This window comes from Aedes albopictus, chromosome 3 (assembly GCF_035046485.1).
Source record: "Aedes albopictus strain Foshan chromosome 3, AalbF5, whole genome shotgun sequence".
Classification (NCBI taxonomy): Eukaryota; Metazoa; Arthropoda; class Insecta; order Diptera; family Culicidae; genus Aedes; species Aedes albopictus.
The window spans coordinates 374,347,139-374,372,966 of NC_085138.1; the positions used below are offsets into that span (position 1 = coordinate 374,347,139).

The following is a 25,828-nucleotide window of genomic DNA, read 5'->3' on the forward strand; positions in this document are numbered from 1 at the left end:
TCCTTGCGATTGAGTTGAAAATGACTACTGTTACAAATCCGAATACTTTATTACTATTCAATAGTGATGGAGTAACACGACATGCACTATACAAAGGACAAAGGAATGGTGGCTCTAAAGAGGAAACCCAATTGCGAATACTCCCGTCTTGTACTAGCCAACACGAATTGCGTCGCCCTGGTGAGAAAAAAAAAACTAATACACTGGTTAAATACATAACAACCGTCGGGTTACAATGCAATAGCCGTTTTTGCTGCCGTTTAAAGACTGCCAAGGCCGAAAATACCCCCTCTGCCGGTTCTAATACACTGGTAATTTATACAATAACGGTTTGTCAAAGCCGTCTTTCTTCAAACTTTAAGACTCAGCATAATCAATCCAATATTACGCCCAGCCTGAACTTATGGATTGTGTCGCATTATTTTCACAGCAATCTTACACAATCGCAATTGCCTTGCTCATACTAAATTGGCAACACATGTACCTATGTGAACTTCTGCCACACAATCATTTCCAACTATTTTGATCTCAAGCAGGCTTGGAAAGCGTCAGTGTCAACAGAAGCGGTTCTCTCAATGTCATCGAATCGGGAGACGTTGACAGAGAGAGTCTAGTAATACTCTCCCATTTTTCGGTCACGACGGAGCGTGATATGGTTGTGAACATGGCAATTACTAGTAAATTGATTGATTTTGCCACTATTTTAATCCGTTAAATTGTAAACATAAGCCCACTTTATCTGTTGAATACAATGACTTGCCTGTCCTTGGACTAGCTGAAAGTTTTAATTTCAATACAGTGTCGGAGTTTCTTTCCGTCGTAAAAGAAAAGCGCAAATAGGCAAAGGGGTCAGAGAATGTGTTGAGATAACAATATCGAAGTTTCCGTCATGACGCTTGATCATTGTAAAATGACATGACAAAGCGCGTGAATGCTCGTTTCATCTTGTAATTCACCATCATGGGGTGCTCACGACCAATAGCAGCGCTGATACCAAGCAATTATCTTAATGGTTCTTCGCATAGGTGTGGGAATAGCAACTACAGGGCCTCCAAAGAGCCAATGTTGTAAGGTTTTGCATTATCAATGTGGAGACAGCGGGTTCGATTCCCGTTTCGGTTAAGAATCTTTTGCAGTAAGTCATCTCAACGCAGGTTTTGGTTGCGCAGTAGTCGCTATGACGTATTTACCACTAACAAATAAGCACTTAGCTGCTAGAAGTAAGTGCAGTGACTACTGCGCATCCGAAACCTGCGCAGCCGTGATTCTCCTGTGTCATGTGTGTTGTTTGAGTTGATGAATTTCTAGTGGGTCAGAAAGAAGAACAAGATAATACTGACGATAGCTAATAATTTTCGTAAATATACAGTCTTTGCCCTCACTAAAATGCTGCACCTGTGAAAACCCAGTTGAGCTAATACTTTGATTTATTTCAGCAAAGCTAGCATAAATGTAAACCCGCAAGAGGTGATAACCCTGTCACGTCGAGTCACTTCGGTATATCATCATTGCACGCATATCCACCGACCTTTCTTGAAATGGCAAACCACTGTAGGCAATCATTTTCTTAAACGACAACGCCAAAAGTTCCTCCGTAGGTATGTAGGAGAGCCTGCGAACAGTGCAGTGATGACTAGACATTTTCCGGCGATTTATGGCTGCCATCGTTTCACACGAATACTCATATGACTTCAGTTCAGCTAGAGAGTATTCCCGGTAGTCAAGCATGTTTCAATTACAGACACGCCTACACAACCCAACCCACGGATGATGATATTGACGGCGTTTTGTGTCGGGCTTTCCTATTAAGAAACCAACTAAACGATATTGCCTCTGTTAACTGGAATCGATTATGCGAATCCAACTTTGCGATCATCAGCAACGATGTCAGTTGGTGATTTATGAGAAATTCGAGCATTACAAGTCGATAAATCGCTGTAACATTTTCGTGAACAGGACATGACAGTTATAATGAATATGTAATTAGTAACTGTTTCTCTTTGATTCGCAACGTTTATCGGTGTTGCTTACAACATACCATGTGTTTCCATAAATTTCCATTTATTCGTATATTCCTCCAAGTGTGCTTCAAGTCACGACCATGTGATACGAAGAATCAAATCCCACATTAATTTCTCCTCCATTCAACCAACTAATTTAATTTATGAAAAATAATCCTTCCTATGAATAATAGAATCTTCGCTCATTCCCGCACCGGAAGCGTCCATCGGAGAAGCAATTTAGTCTGCTGCTTCTCCATTTCATTATTTTGCTTTTGCATCACCCATTAGTAGAGAGCAAGACCATATTTAATGAGTCCCCCAGCCCAGCTAGGATTGTTCAGCTGGAAAACAGGAGTGGACGAACTAATACATGCGCAAAAGTGTTGGCAATTCAGTGAAAAACTCAACCTTGAGCCCAAGCGCTCCATGATCACGTCTCAGGAATAAATTACGGTCTGAAAATTTAATACTTGTGGCAGGCGTTGTCCGTGTCCGAGTAAGTGAACCAGTGCAATGCACAGCAGTGAGTGTCTTATCTGGGAGTTGTTTTCGAAATGTGGTGGTGGTGGTGATGGGGAAGGATGCGAAGGTGCTTGAAATTCATTTTCTTATGCAGGCTCCGTCGAAAAAAGCAACAACAACGAAAGTCCTTGTTATTATTAAAATACTCTGGCTCCAGCGGCACCTTCTCCACGAATTTTTAACTTTTCACATTATCTACTTTTGAGGGGAAGGAAAGTTTCAATGTCACGATTAGGATAGGGTCTGATAGCGATCGCCAACAAGTCACGTAATGTCATTCTTGTTTTTTTTTTTTCTTAACCAGTTCATTTATTTGGGGCTCAATCGCGTGGGACGCTTTGGGGAGCCGAAATTAAATTTTCGTATGTTATGTACAACTACATTCTTATGTACCATAGTTAGTATGGGTCGGAGCCAGGGTACTCGTGGCAGCTCGAGGTTAGTAAGGACTGGAAAAGGGTTGTCTTAAGCTCATCCGGGAGCTATTCGGGCACTACCAAACTATGTAGTTGAAGTCATCGTAACCGGAACCGGACATAAGGCTTGACATCAGTCGAATGAAATTGCGACTTGCATCCAAACCATACCACCACACTCGCAAGGAAACATTAGGAATGATAGAATTTAACCACCGTCCCAGCTTGCAAACTCGCCAATCATTTTGCCAACTTTGAAGAGAACTCTGGCGAACAAAATGGAAAAATTCATCATGTGAAATCCTTCTATCATAGATCTCATCTTCCTGTGCGCCCACCTTTGCAAGAGAGTCCGCTTTCTCATTGCCATAAATTGAGCCATGTGAGGGGACCCATACAAAGGTAATCTTGTATGATCTTTCGACCAGTGCACCCATCTGCTCCCTTATTGTTATAAGAAAGTAAGATGGATGTTTTACAGGTTTCATCGACCGGAGTGCCTCAACAGAACTAAGACTATCCGAGAAGATGAAGAAATGGTCTGCGGGCAAGTTTCATCCCCAAAGCGACGTTGATTACTGCCAGTTCAGCAACATAAACCGAATAAGGTTCCTGAAGTTTGCGGAAGGCGGTGAAATTTTCATTGAAGCACCGAAACCAGTGGATCCATTTATATGAGACCCATCAGTGAAGAATCTCTTACAGGAATTAACATTTTGGTACTTTTCGTTATAAAGGCGAGGAATTTTATATACATCGATATACACAGAAGTTGATCTGGTACATATTCCCTATTTCATGGACAGATCGTATTTAACAGAGGAACTGTCATTGGTGAAGTGTACACCAGGAGGATTATAATTTGGAGGAGGAGGATTATAATTGAGTGTATACAGCCGAGAGCAATACGCAAATAGCGGTATTGGACTCGTTCCAACTTTAATAGGTATAGAAGTTTGCTGCTGAGAGGAAACAGAAAGAGACATACTATAGAACAGAGAGATTAGTCGTTTAAAATTTTATGAGGCCTTCCGGGTGAGCACCCCATTATGCTCCGGTAATTGTGCGTAGAAAATTGCTCCTTTGTTGACATTTTTTAGCTTGAGCTTGATTGTCTGCCCGTAGATGTTACTCCAGTATCGCCAGACCAGCTACACTCGTCCAAATACAAATACAATATACTCAAGGAACCAATGAGATTATCTGCCGAGGACTAGCAGGCATCTTCAGTGTGTGAGCGTTGGTGATCTTGATATACTATTTTTAGGCGACAACGGCGCTTGCCAAGTCAGGTTGCAGGTAAATGTGGGGAAACGGAAGGAAGTGATGATTGCAATCGTTTGTATCCACATCAGACCGTATATACTTCTGCGTCTGCACAAACGCATGCGGATGTCGGAGTGTTGGTGGGATATGGTTGGCAGAGGGTTCACACGTTGGTGCGTGGATGCCAGTCGTAAGGTGACAGATTAGTGCGATTATTACTATGAAGCTAAGCGCCACAGTTCGCTTGATTGCATAACTTGTATAGGTGTTATCTAATAGATTGACACTGTACTGTGAAAGTTGGAAGCAAAGGAAACGGCGAGGGATTGAACCCAGGACCTTCTGCATATGAATCAGAAGCGGTAGCCACTTGACCACCAAGCCCGCCATGATCCTTTGTTGACATTTTTGCACCAAATACTTAGTTTGGGTACCCCAAGTGCCTTTTGAATCAAATCAGACCCCAAGGGCCCAAGGTATTTCGAAGTCAAAGACTGGTCGATTTCTATTCCCAAAAGATTAAGTTTCAATTGGGCGGGATTCCGCTTTCTAGAAAAAAAACAATAAATTGAGTTTTTTTGCGGAGCACACTCGATCCCCAAATTTCTTGCCCAATTGGACAGATTATTTAGGGAATTTTGTTATGGTCTTTGCTACTTTTCTGCATGTGGGCCTTTTAAAGAATCCACAGAATCATCTGCAAGTTGCCTCAGCGTGCATTGGCCTTCCAAACAACTGTTAATGTCTTTTACATAGAAATTATAAAGCAAGGGATTTAAACATGAGCATTGGGGTAGGCCGATGTAGCTCATTCTAGAAGTTTTCAGTTGTCCGAGGTTGAAGCACCGACGAACCGACGTGACAGCTAGAACAAATAAATTCAAATTTGTTGTCCGCGACGCCATGATGAAAAATAGCCGAACACTATCGCCACCTCTATAACGGCTCGCGATGATTTGATAGCTCGACACCAAACCCCGTGTGTTCATATAGGAAACGGTTCGCGTCTGTGCTGATTTGACAGAAGCGATCGCTCGCTTCGCTGGTCGACCGTTAAATTAGGGGTGGGGCAGTTTTGGATCGCCACCGTCACGTCGGTTCGTCGGTGGTTGAAGCTCATATGTTTTTCTGACAACAAATTATACAAGAAATTATTCAAGATTCCAGGTAGTCCACTATTGTGCAGTTTTTCTGACAATATTCCTATGGAAACTGAATCAAAAGCGCCCTTAATGTCTAATAAAACTGAAGCCATTTGATCCTTTTCCGCGATGGCCAGTTGAATATCTGATGAAAGCAACGCTAGACAATCGTTTGTTCCTTGCGAAACCCGAATTGTGTATTTGAACGAAAGTTATTCGGTTCGATCCAATGATCGAGTCGTGATAGGAAAAAACTGATTACACTCATTCGAAGAGAGTATCCTGCTTTGAGAGTTGGAAAGTCGGAACAAGAAAGTTAACGGCTTTATCGAACCGTTATTGTGTAAATAATCAGTGTTGAGTTTTGGCTCTCCATGGCAGTGCAATTTACGTTGCCTAGTAGAAGACGGGAGTTACCGCGATTATTGGTCATCCTCTTTGGAGCCACCATCTTCTGGTATTAAAGCCAACATCGCTTATTTGGCAGCAGGTCTTGATGCATCATCTGCTTGATGCATCTCTATGCGCGTATTACACGACCTACACACATACATTACGTACATTTATTTGTTCAACATCATTAAGATAAGACATAATCAACAATAGTACGCCACAATACTCGGTTTGTGGCTGCCGCTCTCTATCCTCGGTCACGCCCAATGCTCGCCAGTTCTCGCTCCACCTGATCCGCCCATCGTACTCTCTGCGCTCCACGCCTTCTTGTACCAACCGGATCAGTTGCAAACACCAGCTTTGCAGGGTTGTTGTCCGGCATTCTTGCAACATGCCCTGCCCACCGTATCCTTCCGGCTTTCTGGATGCTGGGTTTGCCGTAAAGTGCAGCGAGCTCGTGGTTCATCCTTCTCCACCACACACCGTTCTCCTGCACGCCGCCAAAAATCGTCCTTAGCACGCGTCGCTCGAAAACTCTTAAGGCTTGCAGGTTCTCCTCGAGCATGGTCCATGTTTCGTACCCGTAGAGGACCACCGGTCTTGTTAGCGTTTTGTACATGGTGCATTTGGTGCGTGGGTGAATCTTTTTCGACCGCAGTTTCTTCTGGAGCCCGTAGTAGGCCCGACTTTCGCTGCTTATGCGCCTCCGAATTTCACGGCTCACGTTGTTGTCAGCCGTCAGTAAGGATCCGAGGTAGACGAATTCCTCCGCCACCTCGAAGGTATCCTCGTCTATCGTAACATTACCACCCAGACGGATCCGGTCGTGTTCGGTTCCGCCTACCAGCATGTACTTTGTTTTTGAGGCATTCACCACCAGTCCGACCTTTGCTGCTTCGCGTTTCAGGCGGGTGTACAGCTCTGCCACCGTTCCAAATCTTCTGGCAATAATGTCCATGTCGTCCGCAAAGCACACAAATTGACCGGATTTTGTGAAAATCGTTCCCCGGCTGTTGAGCCCGGCTCGTCGCATCACACCTTCCAGAGCGATGTTGAAGAGTAGGCATGAGAGTCCGTCACCTTGTCGCAGTCCCCGGCGAGATTCGAATGAACTGGATAGTTCACCCGAAGCCCTTACGCAGTTTTGCACACCGTCCATCGTTGCTTTAATCAGTCTAGTCAGCTTCCCAGGAAAGCCGTTTTCGTCCATGATTCTCTATAGCTCTGCGCGGTCGATACTTTCGTATGCCACTTTGAAGTCGATGAACAGGTGATGCGTTGGGACCTGGTATTCACGGCATTTCTGGAGGATTTGCCGTACGGTAAAGATCTGGTCCGTTGTCGACCGGCCGTTGATGAAGCCAGCCTGATAACTTCCCACGAACTCATTCGTTTTAGGTGACAGACGACGGAAGATGATCTGGGATAGCACTTTGTAGGCAGCATTCAAAATAGTGATCGCCCTGAAGTTCTCACATTCCAAATGGTCGCCTTTCTTGTGAATGGGGCAGATTACCCCTTCCTTCCCCTCCTCCGGTAGCTGTTCGGTTTCCCAGATCCTGACTATCAGCCGATGCAGACAGGTGGCCAACTTTTCTGGGCCCATCTTGATGAGTTCAGCTGCGATACCATCCTTACCAGCTGCTTTGTTGGTGTTCCAGAGGTGTTCTTGTGGATTTCATGAGCGTCCCAGAATTAACAACAACAGGGCAAAATTTATGTTCTTTATTGTATGTGTCCATATTTGATGTCCTATTTTATTACGCATTTGTAAGGTTCCACTACAAGATGTTATTTTAATATGCATTTGTAGTGCTCCATTATTTTTTCGTAATAAAATGTCGGCAGCTCGTTTGAATTTAAGTCGATAAGACGTAAACTTTCATAGTTGACCTGCAAATTTATGTCTCCAAGGACACTCGTATATGTCAAGTTCAGGACACCTATTTTTTGGCGTGTACCTTTTAGCCGTGGATTTCTCTAGGTATTTCTTAGAAAATCTATGAATGCCTTCAATTAGTTCTCCAGCAATTACTCAAACAAATTATCCACAGTTCCTCAGAAAATTTCTTCAGAATTCCTCTATAGACTTTCCTATAGGGCTTCAGTTGGAATATCTCTTGCTATTGCTCAATGAATTTCTCTTGCAATTTCTTCTGGAATTCCTTCAGGAATTTAATCTGGAATCTTTACAGGGATTTTTTCAGAGATTTCAATTGAAATGTTCATTGATTTGTCTAGGAATTTCTTCAGATTTTTCTTCAATAATTCCTCTTGGGGTGTCCTAGCGATTTTTCGGAGATTGAAGTAGAAATTCTTTCAGAAATTACTCAAGGTATTTATCCGGAAACTTCTCCAGAGATTTATACAGAAATTACTTACGGGATTCCTTCAGGAATTCCTGTAGGGGTTCGTCCTGTAATTCCTCGAGTAATGCATCCATGAATTCTTCCCACAGATTCCTCCAGAAATTTCACCTAGAATTTTACCAACGATTTCACCAATGGTTCTTCTTGCGATTTTCTAGAGGTTTCTCTAGAGATTTTTCCACGGGATGCCTCCAAAGATTTTTCCAGAGATTCCTCTTTGAATTTCTCCAAGGATTCCTGTAGAAATTGCGCATAACGTAGTGATAAGTGTACTTTTCTGTTACCAGCTATCAGTATTAAATGTGTGTCATGGAAACTAGGCAGGAGATGTTTTCTACTTAAATCACTTTGAAAATTGAAGTGGACAGGCAGCAGAAACAGAGCCAGCTGCGCTAGCCGCTTCCGCTTCCGTTCTCGTTTACTGTCTTCTGTTGACCACATTTACTATAAGCTGCGAAAAGGTTGTGTAGGGATGTCATGACAAAACAAGGAAGTTGCGTTGCGTTGCGCGTTGCGTGGTAACGGAGTAATTCGTAGATTGCATACTGGAAGTTGTAATGTTAAAACTTTAGTACTCCTAATCTAATTGCTTATGGAATGCTATTTGGGAAGGAATAGCTATCCAACCAGAGGTTGAAGTAAAAAAGACATGAGAACTTCCATTGCCGGCCACGCCCATCTTCTCCGTTACGAGGATAGGAAAGGATGTGATGATATGACACCTACTTTACAAGAGGTCAGCGACTCACCGAACTCCCATAGGTGTCAAGGAGTTGGATATTTGGAATGGGATGATTTGGGAATCACTATAAGCGAGTGATACGATAATATTCTGATAGTGTAGGTGTATTTGTGTAAATCGTGTAGATGTGTTGGAGTGAGTGAAATTGTTTTAGTATTTTTAAACACCAACGTTGGGAGTGACATAGCTAAGAAATTTTGTCACTCCATGGGACATTTTGTTTCCGGGATGGGGCACAGGCGTTTATACTGTGTCCTGGCTAACAAGCCGAGGCATAACCGCCATTGATCGGTCTCTGAAACGGTAAGAAACACGTTATGTGGATGGGAAAGGATAGTAGGGAAGGAATAACTATTTATCGAAATGCCAGCGACTCACCGACGACCTCGAAAATAGAAAGGAAAAGGGATTTAGGTACTGGAAGGTCAGTAATTCAGTATGATTAAGCTGGCATAGCATATTTTTTTTAACTGTATTAACGAGATTTTTAGCCCTAGGCTAATTCATCTCGGGACCCACGCTTTACTTCCCTTCCGAAGGAAGAACTCACATTTAGCGAGTTTGTCGGGAGTGGGATTCGATCCCAGGTCCTCGGCGTGATAGTCAAGTATTCTAACCATCGCACCAGGTCCGCTCCGCTCATAGCATATTTGTAGCTTGATATGTAAAAAACGGTCGCTTTAATTGATTGATAATTATATTAGCAGCGTAAAACCAAAAGTCGAATAACGCTGAAAAATTCATCGATTGATTACCTGCCGTGAGTGATTGAATTGTTGATCAATTCAACGCTACGCGATGTTGGCCTTTTCAATTTTTGTTTTTGAAAATGCGCTACATGGCCAAAGTGTTTGTTTACTCAGTTTTACCACTGAAATAGCAAGTATTATTAATAAAGTAGTATAAAATTAAATGAATCATGCATACATGTGAATTAGCTGGCCGGTGGACGAAGATGTTTTGCACGCCAAAACTCATGCGAGTCGAAAATTTGTGTCAGCCAAACAAATTTAACAAAAACAATTACCCTTTAACCCCTAAACCTATTTACAACCATTGTTGCGTCCAACGCACTCAATGAGAACTACAAAATCAACCAAATTCTATAACCAAATACTATACTTGGGATACAAAAATGCTCCTTGATTCCTCATATTCAGTTAACACCATCTCTCTGACCCGTCCGGTCGCAAATATACACTGTTTTTGTAAAGCGACGCAGTGAAGTTCATCATTTCTCTGAACCGAAATCCCGAAATTAAGTGATCGTATCTTACCGAGTTTCGTCCACTCCGCCGTTGTAGGCGCAGACACTATCGAAGAGGAGACTGTGTGAGGACAACCATCTTAACTAGATTTGAGCTGAATGTTTCGTTGATATAAATTATAATAATAACCACCATACATCATCACCACTTTTCTCTGTACGACGTCACTATCTCTAGCTGTTCAGTGCTTCGATTTTCCTCGCAATATCCGACACGCTTAAAACCTTGTAACAGCTGCATCCTCTTGCGTAGAGCCCGATTAACCGCTTCTAGTTATCCTTTCTCATGCTCCGTCCACTCGATCTTCTTCTTCAGCTCGCCCAGATTCATCCTTTCGTTGTCCTTCTCCTGAATATTTAGGCCCCTGTGATCTGCGGTTAGGCGCTACAGAAAGTTCCTACTTGTACTCAACCAGCTGCCGTTTGACCTGCAACTGCTACTCTGCGCTGATCTTTGTTAACTTGAAGCAAACCGTTTCGAAGGCCATCTTGCATTTGGTTGCGGCTCGTTGATTCGTCGCGTAACATTGTCTGCTTCTGATATAGGTACACAATTCACACTTTTGAATCTATATCTTAGAAAAATTTAAACCTTAAAACTTTTCACAGTTTTCATTTTGACACACGCGAACAAAAACGAAACCGATGTCATGACAAAACAAGGAAGTAGAAGATTTAATAGTTCTGCTGTAAAATAAAAAAAAAACATTTCTTATATTAATGCGTATGGATTTGGTGATGGCTTTAGTGGTTTTTGATATCCATACTGCAGTAACAGCCCTATTTTGCGACCAATTTAAATTTACAACATGTTCAAATTTATTTATTTTTTCATTAGAGCAGCGTTTCTCAAACTATGGGTCGCGACCCACTGGTGGGTCGCGGGCAGATTTTTGGTGGGTCGCGAGGTTTAGGCGGTATTGTAATTAATGTCTTAAAAAAAGTTTACAGAAATTATGTTTGTCCCATTTTTTTCAAACTTTTGTATTATAAGTCTTAGTGTGGAGTATAATGAATACTAAACCTACTCTCTGCGTTCCGAAACATCGAGTTTTCGATCAGAAGATTTGAAATTCTGGTATTTCTCTTGTTTCTTGGAAACAAAGTTAGTTCAAGCTGTTGCTTGCAGTTTCTAGTTAGATTTACGCGCCAAGTTCAGCAGATCAAATTTCAGTAAAAGAATTGAAATTACTAAAATTGACAAAAAATCCAAATTTCGACAAGAATCTAACGAACGTTAAGTAATTTCCACCAAAGTATCTGTTTGTTTTTACCAAACTTTGGCAAAGTTAAACTTCGGTAAATTTTTTGCAGAACTCCGATAATCTGTACTTTCACAGAAATCAGAACAACGGAAAGATGCTGTTAATAAAAAAAAGTTAAACAAGTGTGTATGGGTGATCTGATTGAAAATGTCAGATTAGACTTTTTTTTTCTTTTTTATTTGGGGATTTTCTGACCTTTCAATAATATTTACTGTGATTGTGAAAGCTCAACTTGCTGTTCAACCTTTCGCCGTAAATGTAGATCTGTTTTGAATAATATTTTTGTACGAGAAAACACTGTTTTCCTAATTTCTAAAATGTATGATAAAATACCTCAAATCTGTAGTGTTACATGAAGCCAAACCGGTCAAATTTATATTAGAAACTGGCAAATTAATCTCAATTCTTAAAATAAAGAATTTATGAAGCAGCTTATCCTTTTTTTAACTTCTGAAAACTAAAATAACACTGTACATTTTAAAAATGTAAGATTTAGTGATACGTAATGTAAGTGTATCAAAACATATGAAAGCAATAAAATGTAGTTATTCAAAATTCAGTCGATTTTTTTTTTAAATGACATATGGTAACTTTGGGTATTATCGGCAGGTTTGCTCTCTCAATTATGAGGGGTTTTTGTCGGGCAAATTGTCTGAAACTTGGTGGTATAATTCAGCTAGCTTGGGAAATATTTGAGGCCAACCTTCAGTTCAATAGGTTTTAAAAAATTTCTTATGACAAAGAGAACAAATTGGCCGAAAATACATATCATGAAAATGCGTGTTGGTGGGTTGCCAAATTCTATAAAAACCAAAAGTGGGTCGCAGGCTGGAAAAGTTTGAGAACCCCTGCATTAGAGGGTTACCTTTAGCATTGTGATGAAATATTATTGTTTGAATAGGGTATGTTTTTATATGTACATTGTGTTGATTAGTGAACTACCATGCATCTCCATTGGCTGTGACGTGGAAAGTACCTACACATGAAACCATTTTGCATTCGGCTATAGAGTTGAGATCTTCCAAAGAGTAATTCAACGATGTTTATAGAATCTTGTTTACATTTTTAACATCTTTTCTGCTCCAGTGTATCAAGTTTCCTCAAATTATTACAATCGTGACAACAATCATCAACCGAATCAACTACACACAAATGACGTTGTCATTAATCTTCTTGGATGCTCGCCGCTTCCCCCGAAAACCGCTGTTGTTTATCCCATCCTGGAACGAAATTCAATCACACATGTCCTCCCACACAATTCCGTCGATGAATGCAAATCGCGTCTAGCTCTTTTATCCGACAGTCAGTGAACTGTGTACAACACACACTTATCAAAATAAGCGCTCCGTGTATCATGTTTTTATGTATCCCTTGAGAGCGTTCAGGACCATTCAAAAGTGGGTGGTTGGTAGGTGGTGTACAGGACTAACGACGTTAAAGGTTATAGAGAGGTTTTGGGTGAAAAGTAGCGAACCGTGATATGAGAGATATGCAAGACGTGCTTTGAATGGTACCATGGTGACGACACGTGTGGGATTATATTTTTTGTGATCTTGAAATTCAAAGGAATGTGACAAAAACATTTGTATTTGTTTGCGCGGAGCAGTTATAATTTATAGACTGGGTATTTTCCTTATCTTAATGCTAGGAAAGTAAGCTTCATAGATGTATGAGTTTCAGTTTTTTCAATGGAATGTTTATTAGTAAGTATTGTGTCTGGTGACTCCTTGATCTACATATCGCCCTACCTTTTAACAAGTTCTTCTTGCCAGACAGCTGGGGAGATGCAGATCTTGATCTCTAGTAATAACGATTATCGAACTTTATCTTGTTGACATCCACAAAACTTCCACTCATCTAATTTCCCTTTTTCTCTCTCCTCTTACAGTATGTCACAGAAAAAATGGGCGGTGCGGAAGGCACCAAACTGGACCTGGACTTCATGGAAATGGAAAGAGTAAGTTGTACCGACTGGTTACCCCCCTCCTCCTAAAGCAAACTTTGAATTTGATTCTTTACACCAATCTGCCCCACCTCCCCCTTCCACCTTCGCTAGAAAACAGACGTCACGGTAGAACTGGTCGAAGAGTTGCAAGCAAAAACGAAAGAATACTTGCAACCGAACCCGACGGCCAGAGCGAAGATGGCAGCGGTCAAAGGTATTTCTAAATTATCAGGTCAAGCTAAAAGTAATACTTATCCACAACCAGAAGGTATATTGGCCGACTGCATGCTGACCTACGGCAAGAAGCTCGGGGAAGACAGTATCTTCGGTGAGTACCAGGCGGGCGGGATTGTCGCTTCCATGCGCACTCTTGGCTTTTCGTCCCTCTATTATATATATAACACATAATAACGTATTTAATTTTTTTTATAAAAAGTGTACGGTTGGCTTTTCTTTTTTCGGTTTCGTTTTTCACGGAGAGATAGCTTTTATCGATTTGTTCATTTATGTTCCACATTTTAACCACATGCAGAAAAACTAATCCAAATTGTTTTTGTTTACCATTCTTTATTCTTGGTTCATTTTGTTTTTGATTTATGTGATCACATTACTGTTTTGTTTATTTATAATTTTATTTGATCATATGAGGCGTTTTCTTTTATTTGTCCTGTACATATGGCAATTTTGTTCTGCGGCAATCGGTGTGCGTATGCGTGTATGAATGTATGTAAATTTGCGTGATGTTGTATGATTTCGCTGCACAATCATATGAGTTGATGAGGAAGAACGTGAACGTGTGAAAAAATAGCTGCATTGATTTTAAAGTTGCTTGGCAAGAAGTGGTGCGTTTGATTGGAATTTTATATTTATAGATCTTCTACTGCGAGAGTAAAAAAACAAACAAACGTGGAATTATTTCGATTTTGTAGTACCTATACGGCAATTCATTTGAAATTGATCAACTCGTTAAATTTGAAGGCACAAGTACATGTTTAATTTACAAATTGAGAGTTATCATTTGGTTCTAGCAGGATGGGGTGCTTTGACGCCACAGAAAAAGTTACGACTGTGCAGAATAGAAAGTTTAATTCACGTAAATGCTTTGAAATAAAGATTTTGATGCATTCTAGGAATGTTTTGAAATGTATGTCGTGGAATCCCGATAAACTTGTAAAAACAAGTATCCAAATCAGGAAAATGTACAACATTCCCAAAGAGAATTAAAGCTACAAGAAGAGTTTGAGAAACCTCTATTATTTACAAGTGCAGATTGAAAACCCAAAGGCAGAGTAAGCAGCTTTCAGGTAAATGCCAGAAAAAGTTATTTTATGGGCCGAGCTTATGAAAATAGTGACTAACTTGTTACAAAAAAGTGATTATTTTATCCGATTGGCGCTAAAAACTTAACTGTTCATGAACACCGTTGCGAAATACACAGTGTTGTTATGAACGTTTTTAAAATTCGTATTTGTTATACTCTGGTCCAGCACGACATTTCGATTGAATTTCTAAAAAAAATGCTTGAAGATGTTTTCAGGTGAATTTTATCGCACCTCCTTGAGCATCTCAAGACGATACTGGATAGCTCCAGTAGGTGGCGCTAGTGATCATGAAACATTGTGCTTTGATAGGTGTTTCGTCAACAGCCATTGCCAATATCGTCACGGTCGTATCTTGAAAATCCAACTACATAGAAAAGTTTTGTCTTCAGCAAAGTTGATCAGGACATCAAGAGCTATTCGATAGTGAACTAGTTGGTTCTGGGTTTATCTGTTAGGTGGCGCTAGTGAGCCCTAAACAATTTAAACCTCTGTATCTCGAGAATCCGACTATCAGGTATCAGGTATCAGAAGGCCGGCTCCAGAGGCACGTTATCCTCCATTTGGAACATTTGTGCCATCGCCAAAATAACAGCCTATTTCATCATCTACCTGAGGGAAAAGGAAGGAAAAAGGATTTGGATGGGGACAGGTAGGGAAATAGGAAAAATACCCTAGAAGAGGGTACTAACGCACAAGCGTACCACAATGGGTTCAAACAGCGCCCTGAGAAGGGCACTGTAATAACGCATAAAGCGAAAGAGAGCCTATAGCTCTTTACCACAGCGGGTTAAGAACAACAGAATATCCCGAAGATTCAGGTTTCTGAAGTCAGTTTCACTTAATAAGTGTTTACCGAATACTCGGAAACGCAGTTGCGCAAAAACTGGACAGTTACATATCAAATGATACGAAGTTCCATAACCGGTTTCACAGCTATCACATGCAAATGAATCAGCTTGCTGAATATTCGCCATGTGATAGCTGAGTCGGCAGTGGCCAGTCAATGCTTTGACCAGAATGCTGCAATTCTGCTTTGACAGATTTGTAAGATACTTCGCCATCCTTGGAGATGGCTCAATACAATACAATTTGGTTTGACGACATGACTCCAAACTATTCCAGTATTGTCTGTGTTGAGTGGCAGCCCAGGTGTGAATCTGAAGCTTTACCCAACACTTCGATATCGGAATAGCTGGCTCAGGGCCAATGAGGTCATGTGATGCTCCAGTGCGAGCTAACTCATCAGCCAATTCATTTCCAGCGATGGAAGAATGGCCAGGTACCCATACAAGGTGAACAGCGTTTGCTGAATTGAGCTCTTCGATTTGAGTTCGACAAGCGATAACTACCTTCGACCTAGAGTTGGCCGAAGCAAGTGCTTTAATAGCAGCCTGGCTATCTGAACAGAAGTATATTACTTTGCCCATTACGTGCTGCTGAAGTGCTGATTGCACTCCGCACATAAGAGCAAAGATTTCGGCCTGAAAAACGGTGCAGTGTCTACCAAGTGAGTAAGACAGATACAGCCTTAGCTCACGAGAATAAACACCAGCACCTGCTCGACCTTCGAGAAGGGAGCCACCAGTGTAACATACGATGCCGTCTGAAATACTTCTTTCCAGATGAGATGAACCAGCCAACGGCTGAAAATCTCATAAATAAAGTGAATTGAATTGAATTGAATTCTTTCCAGATAACCAGATGTCCACTCTTCCCGGGAAGGGAATTTCGTGGAAAATGTCCTATACGGAAAATTACAAGCAATTGTAAGATCACTTGGAGCAAGAACAATTTTGTCCCAATTCACCAAAAGTGAAAACAACGAGGTGTGTGTTGATGTGCGGTTCACAGGAGTTTCCTCTAGTAGATCGAGTACCTGTAACCGGTAAGTGCAAGAAAATGCTTCTTGTTTGAGATGAATGTGTAGTGGGGCAACGTCAAAGAGAACTTCGAGAGCTGCCGTAGGAGTTGAAGAGAACGCTCCAGACATCGCCATTAAACACATCCTTTGGAGATGGCCTAATTTTGGTTAGACCGTTCTCACTTCGCCCTTTTGCCACCACACAAGACATCCATAAGCCAATATTGGCCGAACCACAGTTGTGTAAATCCATTCGATATACTTGGGTTTTAGACCCCAAGTTGTACCAAAGGTTCGCCGGCATTGCCTGAAGGCCATACAAGCTTTCTTGATTCTGAACTCAATGTGAGGTGTCCAGGAAAGCTTGTATGGCCTAATCAAGAATTACTCCAACGTACTTTACCTGTTCAGTCACATCGATTTCAGAATCAAAGAGACGCAAAGGTCGAACGCCATTACGGTTTCGCCTTTCCGTGAAGAGAACAATAGATGTTTTACTCGGATTAACCGAAAGGCCATATTGGCGACACCAACCCTCAACTACCTGAAGGGCGCTTTGTATCAGGTCGAAAAGGGTGCTGATGCACATACCAACTAACAATGTTAGGTAGTCGTCGGCAAAACCATAAGTAGGAAAATCGCTATTATTGAGTTGCCTCAATAGCGTATCTGCTACGAGATTCCACAAAAGCGGTTATAAGACTCCCCCTTGGGGGCATCCACAAACACTCAATTTCCTAATCCCTGCTAGACGCAATGTCGAGAAGAGATATCGGTTTTTGAGCATGGAGATATACCATGACTCCGTGCGGCTTCCAATATGGCATCGAAAGGCACATTGTCAAAGGCACCCTCGATATCTAAGAAAACACCCAAACAAGATTGCTTTTGAGCGAATGCTTTCTCGATATCGTAAACAACCTTGTGTAAAAGAGTCACAGTGGACTTACCAGATTGGTAGGCATGTTGGTTCACATGAAGAGGCACGTTGGCCAGATGAACATCACGGATGTGATGATCCACAATGCGTTCTAAGCATTTCAGAAGAAAAGAGGTCAAACTGATAGGTCTGAAACTCTTTGCTTCTTCATACGACGCACGACCCACTTTCGGAATAAACTTCACAGTAATATCCCGCCAGGATTTGGGAATATACCCTGTAGCAAAACTGCAAACAAGTAGTTTTTTCAAAACATGTTTGAAATAATCAAATCCCTTCTGAAGCAAAATAGGATAAATCCCATCTGCCCCAGGAGATTTGAAAGGAGCAAAGCTATTAAGAGCCCACTCAATCGATTCTATAGTTACAATGCTCCGAGCCAAAGCTAAAGAATCATAACTACAAGAAAAGACATCCAGGGAAGTGTGTGCTGAATAAGCATTCCAGAACTTCCTCATCAGAGGAAGTCAGATCGCCATTTGGAAAACGAAGTTCGTTCACCCGGAAATCCTTAGATTTCGCAAGGATTTTGTTTAACCGACTGACTTCACTCAAGCTGGAAACATTTGTACAAAGGTTTTTCCAGCCGGATCGTTCAGCAGACCGGAGAGCTTTCCTGCAGGCCTTGCGAGCCGACCTGAAAGCCTCCGAACCAGCCGAACATCGTCTGTTCCAACTCTTTCTACATTGTTTCCTGAGTTTCGCCAGATCAGAGTTCCACCAAGGGGTTCCTCTTGTGATCTTCACAGACCGTAGAGGGCATGCTTCTTCAAAAGCTTCCATGATGAAGGTCGTTGTAGTATCAACGGCATCATCTAAATCACTTGGAGTGTCAATGGATGGTAAGTATCCATGAAATTTGGTCGCAACCAAATCAGTATAAAGATCCCAGTTTGTTGACCGAGGATTCCTGAAACGCAATGTTTGCGAAGTAACATTTAAATGTTCAAAAAAAGATATAGCGATGGTCAGATAAAGATTCTTCATCTGACACATGCCAATTGGTCAGCTCGTGACTAATTCTGCTAGAGCAAAGCGTTATATCTAACACTTCCTCTCTAGCAGATACCATGAAGGTTGGGCGGTTGCCTATGTTAAGTAATGCAAGATCTGTACTACTTAAGTACTCCATCAAACTGGAGCCTCTCAAGTTAATGTCTGAGCTGCCCCAGATGATATGGTGAGCATTAGCATCACTGCCAACAATTAGCGGAAGGCCTTTTGAAGTGCAGTATGCGATGACTTGTTTGAAAGCATCCGTAGGGGATGGTTCATCATGTGGTAAATACACAGAACAATAGACGTATTTCCTGTTGAGGTTTCCAACAGATACATCAATTGTGATAGCACATACATCTCTGGTGGTTAGTTCAGAGATGAGTGTAGCAACTATTGCGTTGTTGACAAGCACACAGGCTCGAGGCATGACACGCGAGTTTGCCATTTCATGTTTACTGAAAGTGGCAAACACCGGGTTCACAAGGTTTCCTAGATAGAAATTTCCCTTACGAAAGTAAGGTTCTTGTACCAAGGCCACTTGGGCTGTACCATTTTGCATAAGTCTGCAAAGATTGATCGTTGCTGTTCTTTTATGCTGAAGATTGATCTGAGCTATCCTAACCGTAGCCACTACCCAAACTAGGTAAGATTAAACTCTTCGCAACAGCAGCACAACAAAGAACAGCAACAATAAAACCAAATCGGTATCGATTGGAAAACGCCAAAGGCGAGGATACACAGAATACACTGTGTAAATCGCATAATGCGAAACCATATAGGTGAAAATTTAAACTAATTAACCCGCAAACACCCGGGACGATCTACTTTTGGCAGAAATGCAATATTTTCTTTGTTTTAAAAGATTTTACCCCGGATTTTTTTTTTATAGTCAAGGGGAATAGTTGTGCTAAGAAATGCATGGTACCTCTCCCCTTTGCACCCTCCCCCCTTTCGCGGGGAGGCGAAAATACGTGGCTTTTTTTTGTATTTTTTATAAATTCTACATGTTTTTGCTGAAATTTCATCGTTTTGCTAATCATCAATAGTTTTCACTGATCCTAGACATGCAATGTATTACTACCCATCATAGTCTGTTGAAGTTTTGATCCCAGAGCTATTCTAAGGCCTCCAAAGTACTCCGAAGTTTGTGGCACAAATCTAAGATTCTCAACCAAATTTTATACACGATGAATGATTACAGAACATTGTCTACGGTACTCAAAAAGCCTCAATGCATCCCTAGAAAATTCATGGTACATGAATTGGGTGATCTAGGTCATCCAAACTACTTTGGAATTCATTTTCTTAAGATCTAAAACATCTACCATCGTTTGTGTTCACTCTGTCCAAGAAATTTAGTCACGTTAATGTCCATTACACCTCACAATGCTATGAGCAACTTGATATTGTGGTAGTTGGACATTCCGTGAAATACAAATGGCCTCCAAAACACTTTGAAGTTAGGCTTACGGTATCTACATACTATCTCATGCTTTAGTTGTGAAAATTTTTCGTGGAATTTAGTCTATAGTGCTGATGGAACCTCAGTGCACATCTATAATGCTTTTGGTATATTCATGGGATATTCTAGGCTTTCCAAACTATTCTGGAATTAGGAACTTCAAGGTCTACAGGCTCTACTCTTGTTTTTATTCACTATATTGGCATAATTCTTTCACGATTGTGTCTGTTGCACCTCATTATATTACGAGTATCTGTATTTGTTGCTATTTGGGTGTCCACTGGCATACAAATGTACCCAATGTATTGTGAAGTACGGGTCGCAATACAGATAATTTTAGGATATTTCTATTGTAGCGAATGCTTGCGGAATATAATCTACGCTACTCTTAGAACCTCAGATTGCAATTCTGATAACTTAGCAATATTTACTTGGTGATCTAGGTCATCCCAAACTATTCTGGAATTAAGACCTTCAAGCTCTATAAGCTCTACTCTTTTATATCTTTATTTTATCGATGTACTTCTTCCACGATTACCTCTGTTGTATCTCATAATTTGTTGAGTATTTGTGTTACTTCCCAGTCAACACATGATCGCATATGATGTTGAATAGGATGCAAAAGTGGAGGCGATATACGCACACTTTACACGCATTTAAATGGAAGCATGTACGCATATGGCCTCCACTTTAGCATCCTATCCAACATCATATAAGACTTTGTGTTAGCTGGGTTGTGCATCCTCTAACATACAAATGTTCTTTATGGTATTTGAAAGTGTCGGAAATTACCCGAATTTCTCTAGGCATTCCTAGGAATATCTCAAGACTTCTCGTGGAATTCTTCAGGAGTTTCCCAGCAGATTCTCGAAAATTTATTCAGCAGCTATTCTGGAATTCCTTCAGGAGTTCCTCAGAAATTTCTTCAAAAACTATTCGAAAAATCCTGCAGGAGTTCCTCGGGAATTCCTTCAGAAATTCCCCGAGGATTTCACGGCAGTCCCACAAGGATTTCTTCATCCATTCCCTAAAAACTCATCAAGGAAGTTTTCCCAACACAGATAAAAATAATGAGGTTTACACGTCATGTAAACTTCATTTTAGTCATGTAAACTTAGTGTTATGATGGTTTACATGATATATCATGTAAATTTGTGTTATATGCCATGTAAACTCTCAGAGTCATGCTGAATTACATGACATTTAATGGAAGTTTACATGATATTTCATGAACTTTACATGATATGTCATGTAAATTTCTGTGATCTGCCACGCTCCAATTATGTGCATCATATGTCATAGAATTTTACACTCTTTTTTCGATCTGTGAAGAGTTCCTCCAGAAATTTCTCCTGGAATTCCTCCAGGAAATTTTCCAGGGATTCCTCCAAGAATTTTCCTAAGAATTTCTCCAGGTATTCCTCTAGCGGTTTCTCTAGAAGTTCTTCCAGGGATTCCTTCATGGATACCCCCAGGGATTCCTGCATGGATTCCTCCAATAATCCCTTCAGGGATTTTTCAAGAAATTCCTTTAAAAATTCATTTAAAACATTCTCCAGAAATTCCTTTATGAATACCTCCTAGAATCTTCAGGAAACCTCCAGAAATTCCTCAAGAAAATACTCCAGGGATTCCACCGAGAATTCCTTCAAGGATTTTTTTCAGAAATTCTTTCAAGAAGTCCAACATGAACTCTAATAAGAATCTCTCCAAGACCTGCTCCAATATTTATGTCCAAATTCCTCCAAGAATCCGTCCTGGAATTTGGCCAGGAGTTCCTTTATAAATTTCTCTAGGAAAACCTCCAGGGTTTTTCAATAAATATTTTCAGAACTTCCGTCAGAAATGCCTACAGGAATATCCCCGGGAATTCCTCCAAGAATTCCTTCAGGTAATCCTCCAAGAATCTCTAGGAATTTCTCCAGGAATTCCTCCAAGAATTCCTACAAGAATACTTCCGAGAATTTCTTCAAGAATTTCTTGAAGAAATTTCTGGAGAATACCCTGGAGGAATTCCTGGAGTACTTTCTGCAAGAATTCGTGTAGTAATTTGTGAAGGAATTTTTTAAAGAATTTCCCAGGGAAATTCTTAGAGGAATTTCTTAAGGATTTCCTTGAACTGCGAGGAAATTTTGAATATAATTTTTTCAGTTTTTATTTTCTGGAGGAATTTCTGGAGGATTTCATGAATTATTTCCTGTAAGAATTCATGGAGTAATTCATGCGAGTAATTCCGAATTCACGTGAGGTATTTCCCGCAAGAACTGGAATTGAAGGAATTTCTGGAAAAAATCCTGTAGCAATTCTTGTTGAAATTCCTGCAGTGATTCTTGGAGGAATTCCTAGAATATTTCTTGAAAGAATTCCTGGGGTGTTTCCCGGAACAATCCCTAAACGATTTCCTGTAGTAATCCCTGTAGTCATTCCTGAAGAAATTCCTGGAGTAATTCCTGAAAGAACTCCTGGAATATTTGCTGAAAGAGTTTCTGGAATATATCCTGGAGTATATCCAGGAAGAATTCCTGGAGGAATCCCTGGAGGAATGACTGATAAAATCCCTGAAATAATTTAAGGAGGAATCCCTGTGAGGAATTCCGGGAAGAATCCCTGTTGGAATTGCTGGAGGAATTCCTGGAGGAACTCCTGGAAGAATTTCTGGAGGACACCGTGGAGGATTTTCTGAAGGAATACCTTGATGAATTCATACATAAATTAGCAGTTATTCATGAAGAAATTCCTGGAGGAATTTCTGAAGAAATTACCCGGGAAGATTAGCCGGAGAAATTCTCTGGAGGAATTTCTGGAGTATTCCCTGGAAGAATTCCTGGAGGAAACTCTGGAGGAATTCCTGGAAGAATTTTCTGGAAGAATCCCTTGAATCCTGAAGAAATCCCTGGATTAGTTGTTGGAGGAAATCTTGGATGAATTCCTGAAGGAGCTCTGGAGAAATTCCTGGAGGAATACCTGACTGAATTCCTGGATGAGTCAATGGAGGAATTCGCGAAGGAATCCCTGGGGGTATTCCTGAAGGAATCCCTGAAAGAATTTCTAGAGAAATCGCTGGAGGAATCCCTGGAGAAATTCCTAAGAAAATTCCTGGGGGAATCCCTGGAAAACTTCCTGGAGGAATCCCATGAGAAATTTCTGGATGAACTCTTGAGAAAATTTCCTTGAAGAGTTTTAAGGGAATGCCTAGAGAAATCTATGGAGGACTCCCGTGGAACCCTCGGGGAATTTCTGGAGGAATTCTCCGAGGAACTCCTGCAGGATTTTTCGAAAAGTTCTTGAAGTAATTCCTGGGGAACTCCTGAAGGAATTCTAGAATAGCTCCTGAATAAACTTTCGAGAAACTGCTGGGAAACTCCTGAAGCATTTAACGGGAAGTCTTGAGATATTCCCTAGGAACTCGTAGATGTTCTTGGAGAACATCACGATGAATTTCTGAGGGACTCCTGGAGGAATTTCCGAGGAACGCCTAGAGGAATGCTTGGGTAATTTCCGACACTTTCAAATACCATAAAGATCATTTGTATGTCAGTGGATGCACAAGCAACACAAAGAAATACTCTAAACATTACGAGATACAACAGAGGTAATCGTGGAAGAATAAAGTAAAGAGATACAAGAGTGTAAAGCTTGAAGGTCTTAATTCCAGAATAGTTTGGATGACCTAGATCACGAAGTGAATGTCGCTAAGTTATCAGAATTACACCCTGAGGTTCTAACAGTAGCGTAGATTGTATTCCGCGAGCATTCGCTACAATAAAAATATCCTAAGATTGTCTGTATTGCGACCCATACTTCAAAATACATTGGATCCATTTGTATGCCAGTGGACACCCAAATAGCAACAAATACAGATACTCGTAATATAATGAGGTGCAACAGACACAATCGTGAAAGAATTATGCCAATAGAGTGAATAAAAACAAGAGTAGAGCCTGTAGACCTTGAAGTTCCTAATTCCAGAATAGTTTGGAAAGCCTAGAATATCCCATGAATATACCAAAAGCATTATAGATGTGCACTGAGGTTCCATCAGCACTATAGACTAAATTCCACGAAAAATTTTCACAACTAAAGCATGAGATAGTATGTAGATACCGTAAGCCTAACTTCAAAGTGTTTTGGAGGCCATTTGTATTTCACGGAATGTCCAACTACCACAATATCAAGTTGCTCATAGCATTGTGAGGTGTAATGGACATTAACGTGACTAAATTTCTTGGACAGAGTGAACACAAACGATGGTAGATGTTTTAGATCTTAAGAAAATGAATTCCAAAGTAGTTTGGATGACCTAGATCACCCAATTCATGTACCATGAATTTTCTAGGGGTGCTTTGAGACTTTTTGAGTACCGTAGACAATGTTCTGTAATCATTCATCGTGTATAAAATTTGGTTGAGAATCTTAGATTTGTGCCACAAACTTCGGAGTACTTTGGAGGCCTTAGAATAGCACTGGGATCAAAACTTCAACAGACTATGATGGGTAGTAATACATTGCATGTCTAGGATCAGTGAAAACTATTGATGATTAGCAAAACGATGAAATTTCAGCAAAAACATGTAGAATTTATAAAAAATACAAAAAAAAAGCCACGTATTTTCGCCTCCCCGCGAAAGGGGGGAGGGTGCAAAGGGGAGAGGTACCATGCATTTCTTAGCACAACTATTCCCCTTGACTATAAAAAAAAATCCGGGGAAAAATCTTTTAAAACAAAGAAGATATTGCATTTCTGCCAAAAGTAGATCGTCCCGGGTGTTTGCGGGTTAACAACATCTTCATAATCCCGCCCTTATTTAGCCTCAAGTGAGACTAAAGAAGGGCAGCTGATTGTCTCGGAGAAACACAAGGTCCACTGCACCATTGCTCCGGTTAGCGCAGTAAGGGCTACATACTGTGGAGGGCGCCCTGGTACTCCACAGGCTCCGTTAGCGGTTAGGTTTTTATTAGACCCCCCTAGCCATTCATTCCTAGGCACGGTAAGCATAAAGCCGCATCACACCATGAATTAGGGGTTGGTTAATTCTTACCACCGGAACAGGCGGTCCGTAGTGTTATTCTTAGCCAATTGAGACAATCGCTACCGACACTACACAGCTATCTAGGCTGATCGAGAAAAGAAGTTAATATTGATGATCAACTTCATACGGACTCGAACAGCCGACAAGCATATCAGCGATGATGTGATACAAATATTAAAACGGCCAGGCCCACTGTGCAGACTAATGGGTTTGAAGATAGTTCAAAAAACTTGCGGCAATTAGATTATCCTCTTATGAGTAGCATAATTAACGCAATCTTTGAATATGATAAAAGAAGAAACGGGGACAACCGTACCAATCGTTACCCGGGTAGAGGTGAATGGCAAACCAAAAACAAAACAATAACAAATTTTATTGTTATAGCTTATTTTGTCATTCATGAGTTTTTCGTGAAGAGTTTAAAATAACATGTGAATAGCATAATATGATATCATATCAAAATATGCCATTCGCTTGTCATTTATCAAATTTGGAAGAATAACTACTAAATGTCTTATTTTGCTATCATAACAAATTTTGCAATTGGTGAGATATTGTTGACCTCTTACGATTTTGATGAACCACCGCAGTTTGGCACTTATCAAGAACAACATAATGACAAAATTTGAATTTTGGTTATTCTAATGGTAACTTTTGATAGTTTTTTTTAGTTGACAGGTGAATAACTAATTTTGATATGGTTCTGTTTTCAATAATTCAATAATGGTATATTTTGCAATTCTCAACCTTAAATTTTTTTGTTCTTAGTTTGCCATTGTAATGTCAAAATTTGACATTCTTTAGTTATTTCATAGAACAATGTCAGTTGTTATTTTTGCCCTTTTGTCACTTATTTCAAACAAACCAATGGCAAATTTTACCAT

General features: G+C 40.6%; 1 protein-coding gene across 9 annotated transcripts in view; it reads left to right on the forward strand.

Annotated features, from left to right (window-relative positions):
* Window positions 1-25,828, forward strand: part of LOC109409854 (endophilin-A) — a 188,848-nt gene that overhangs the window by 111,766 nt on the left and 51,254 nt on the right. For 7 of the 9 annotated variants that reach the window (XM_062855695.1, XM_062855696.1, XM_029875062.2 and 4 more), the window contains exons 3-4: window positions 13,274-13,342; window positions 13,442-13,658. In XM_062855695.1, the coding sequence (XP_062711679.1) occupies window positions 13,274-13,342; window positions 13,442-13,658 (286 nt within the window). The remainder of the gene's footprint in view (window positions 1-13,273; window positions 13,343-13,441; window positions 13,659-25,828) is intronic. The other 2 variants (XM_062855697.1, XM_062855699.1) reach the window with 2 other exon arrangements.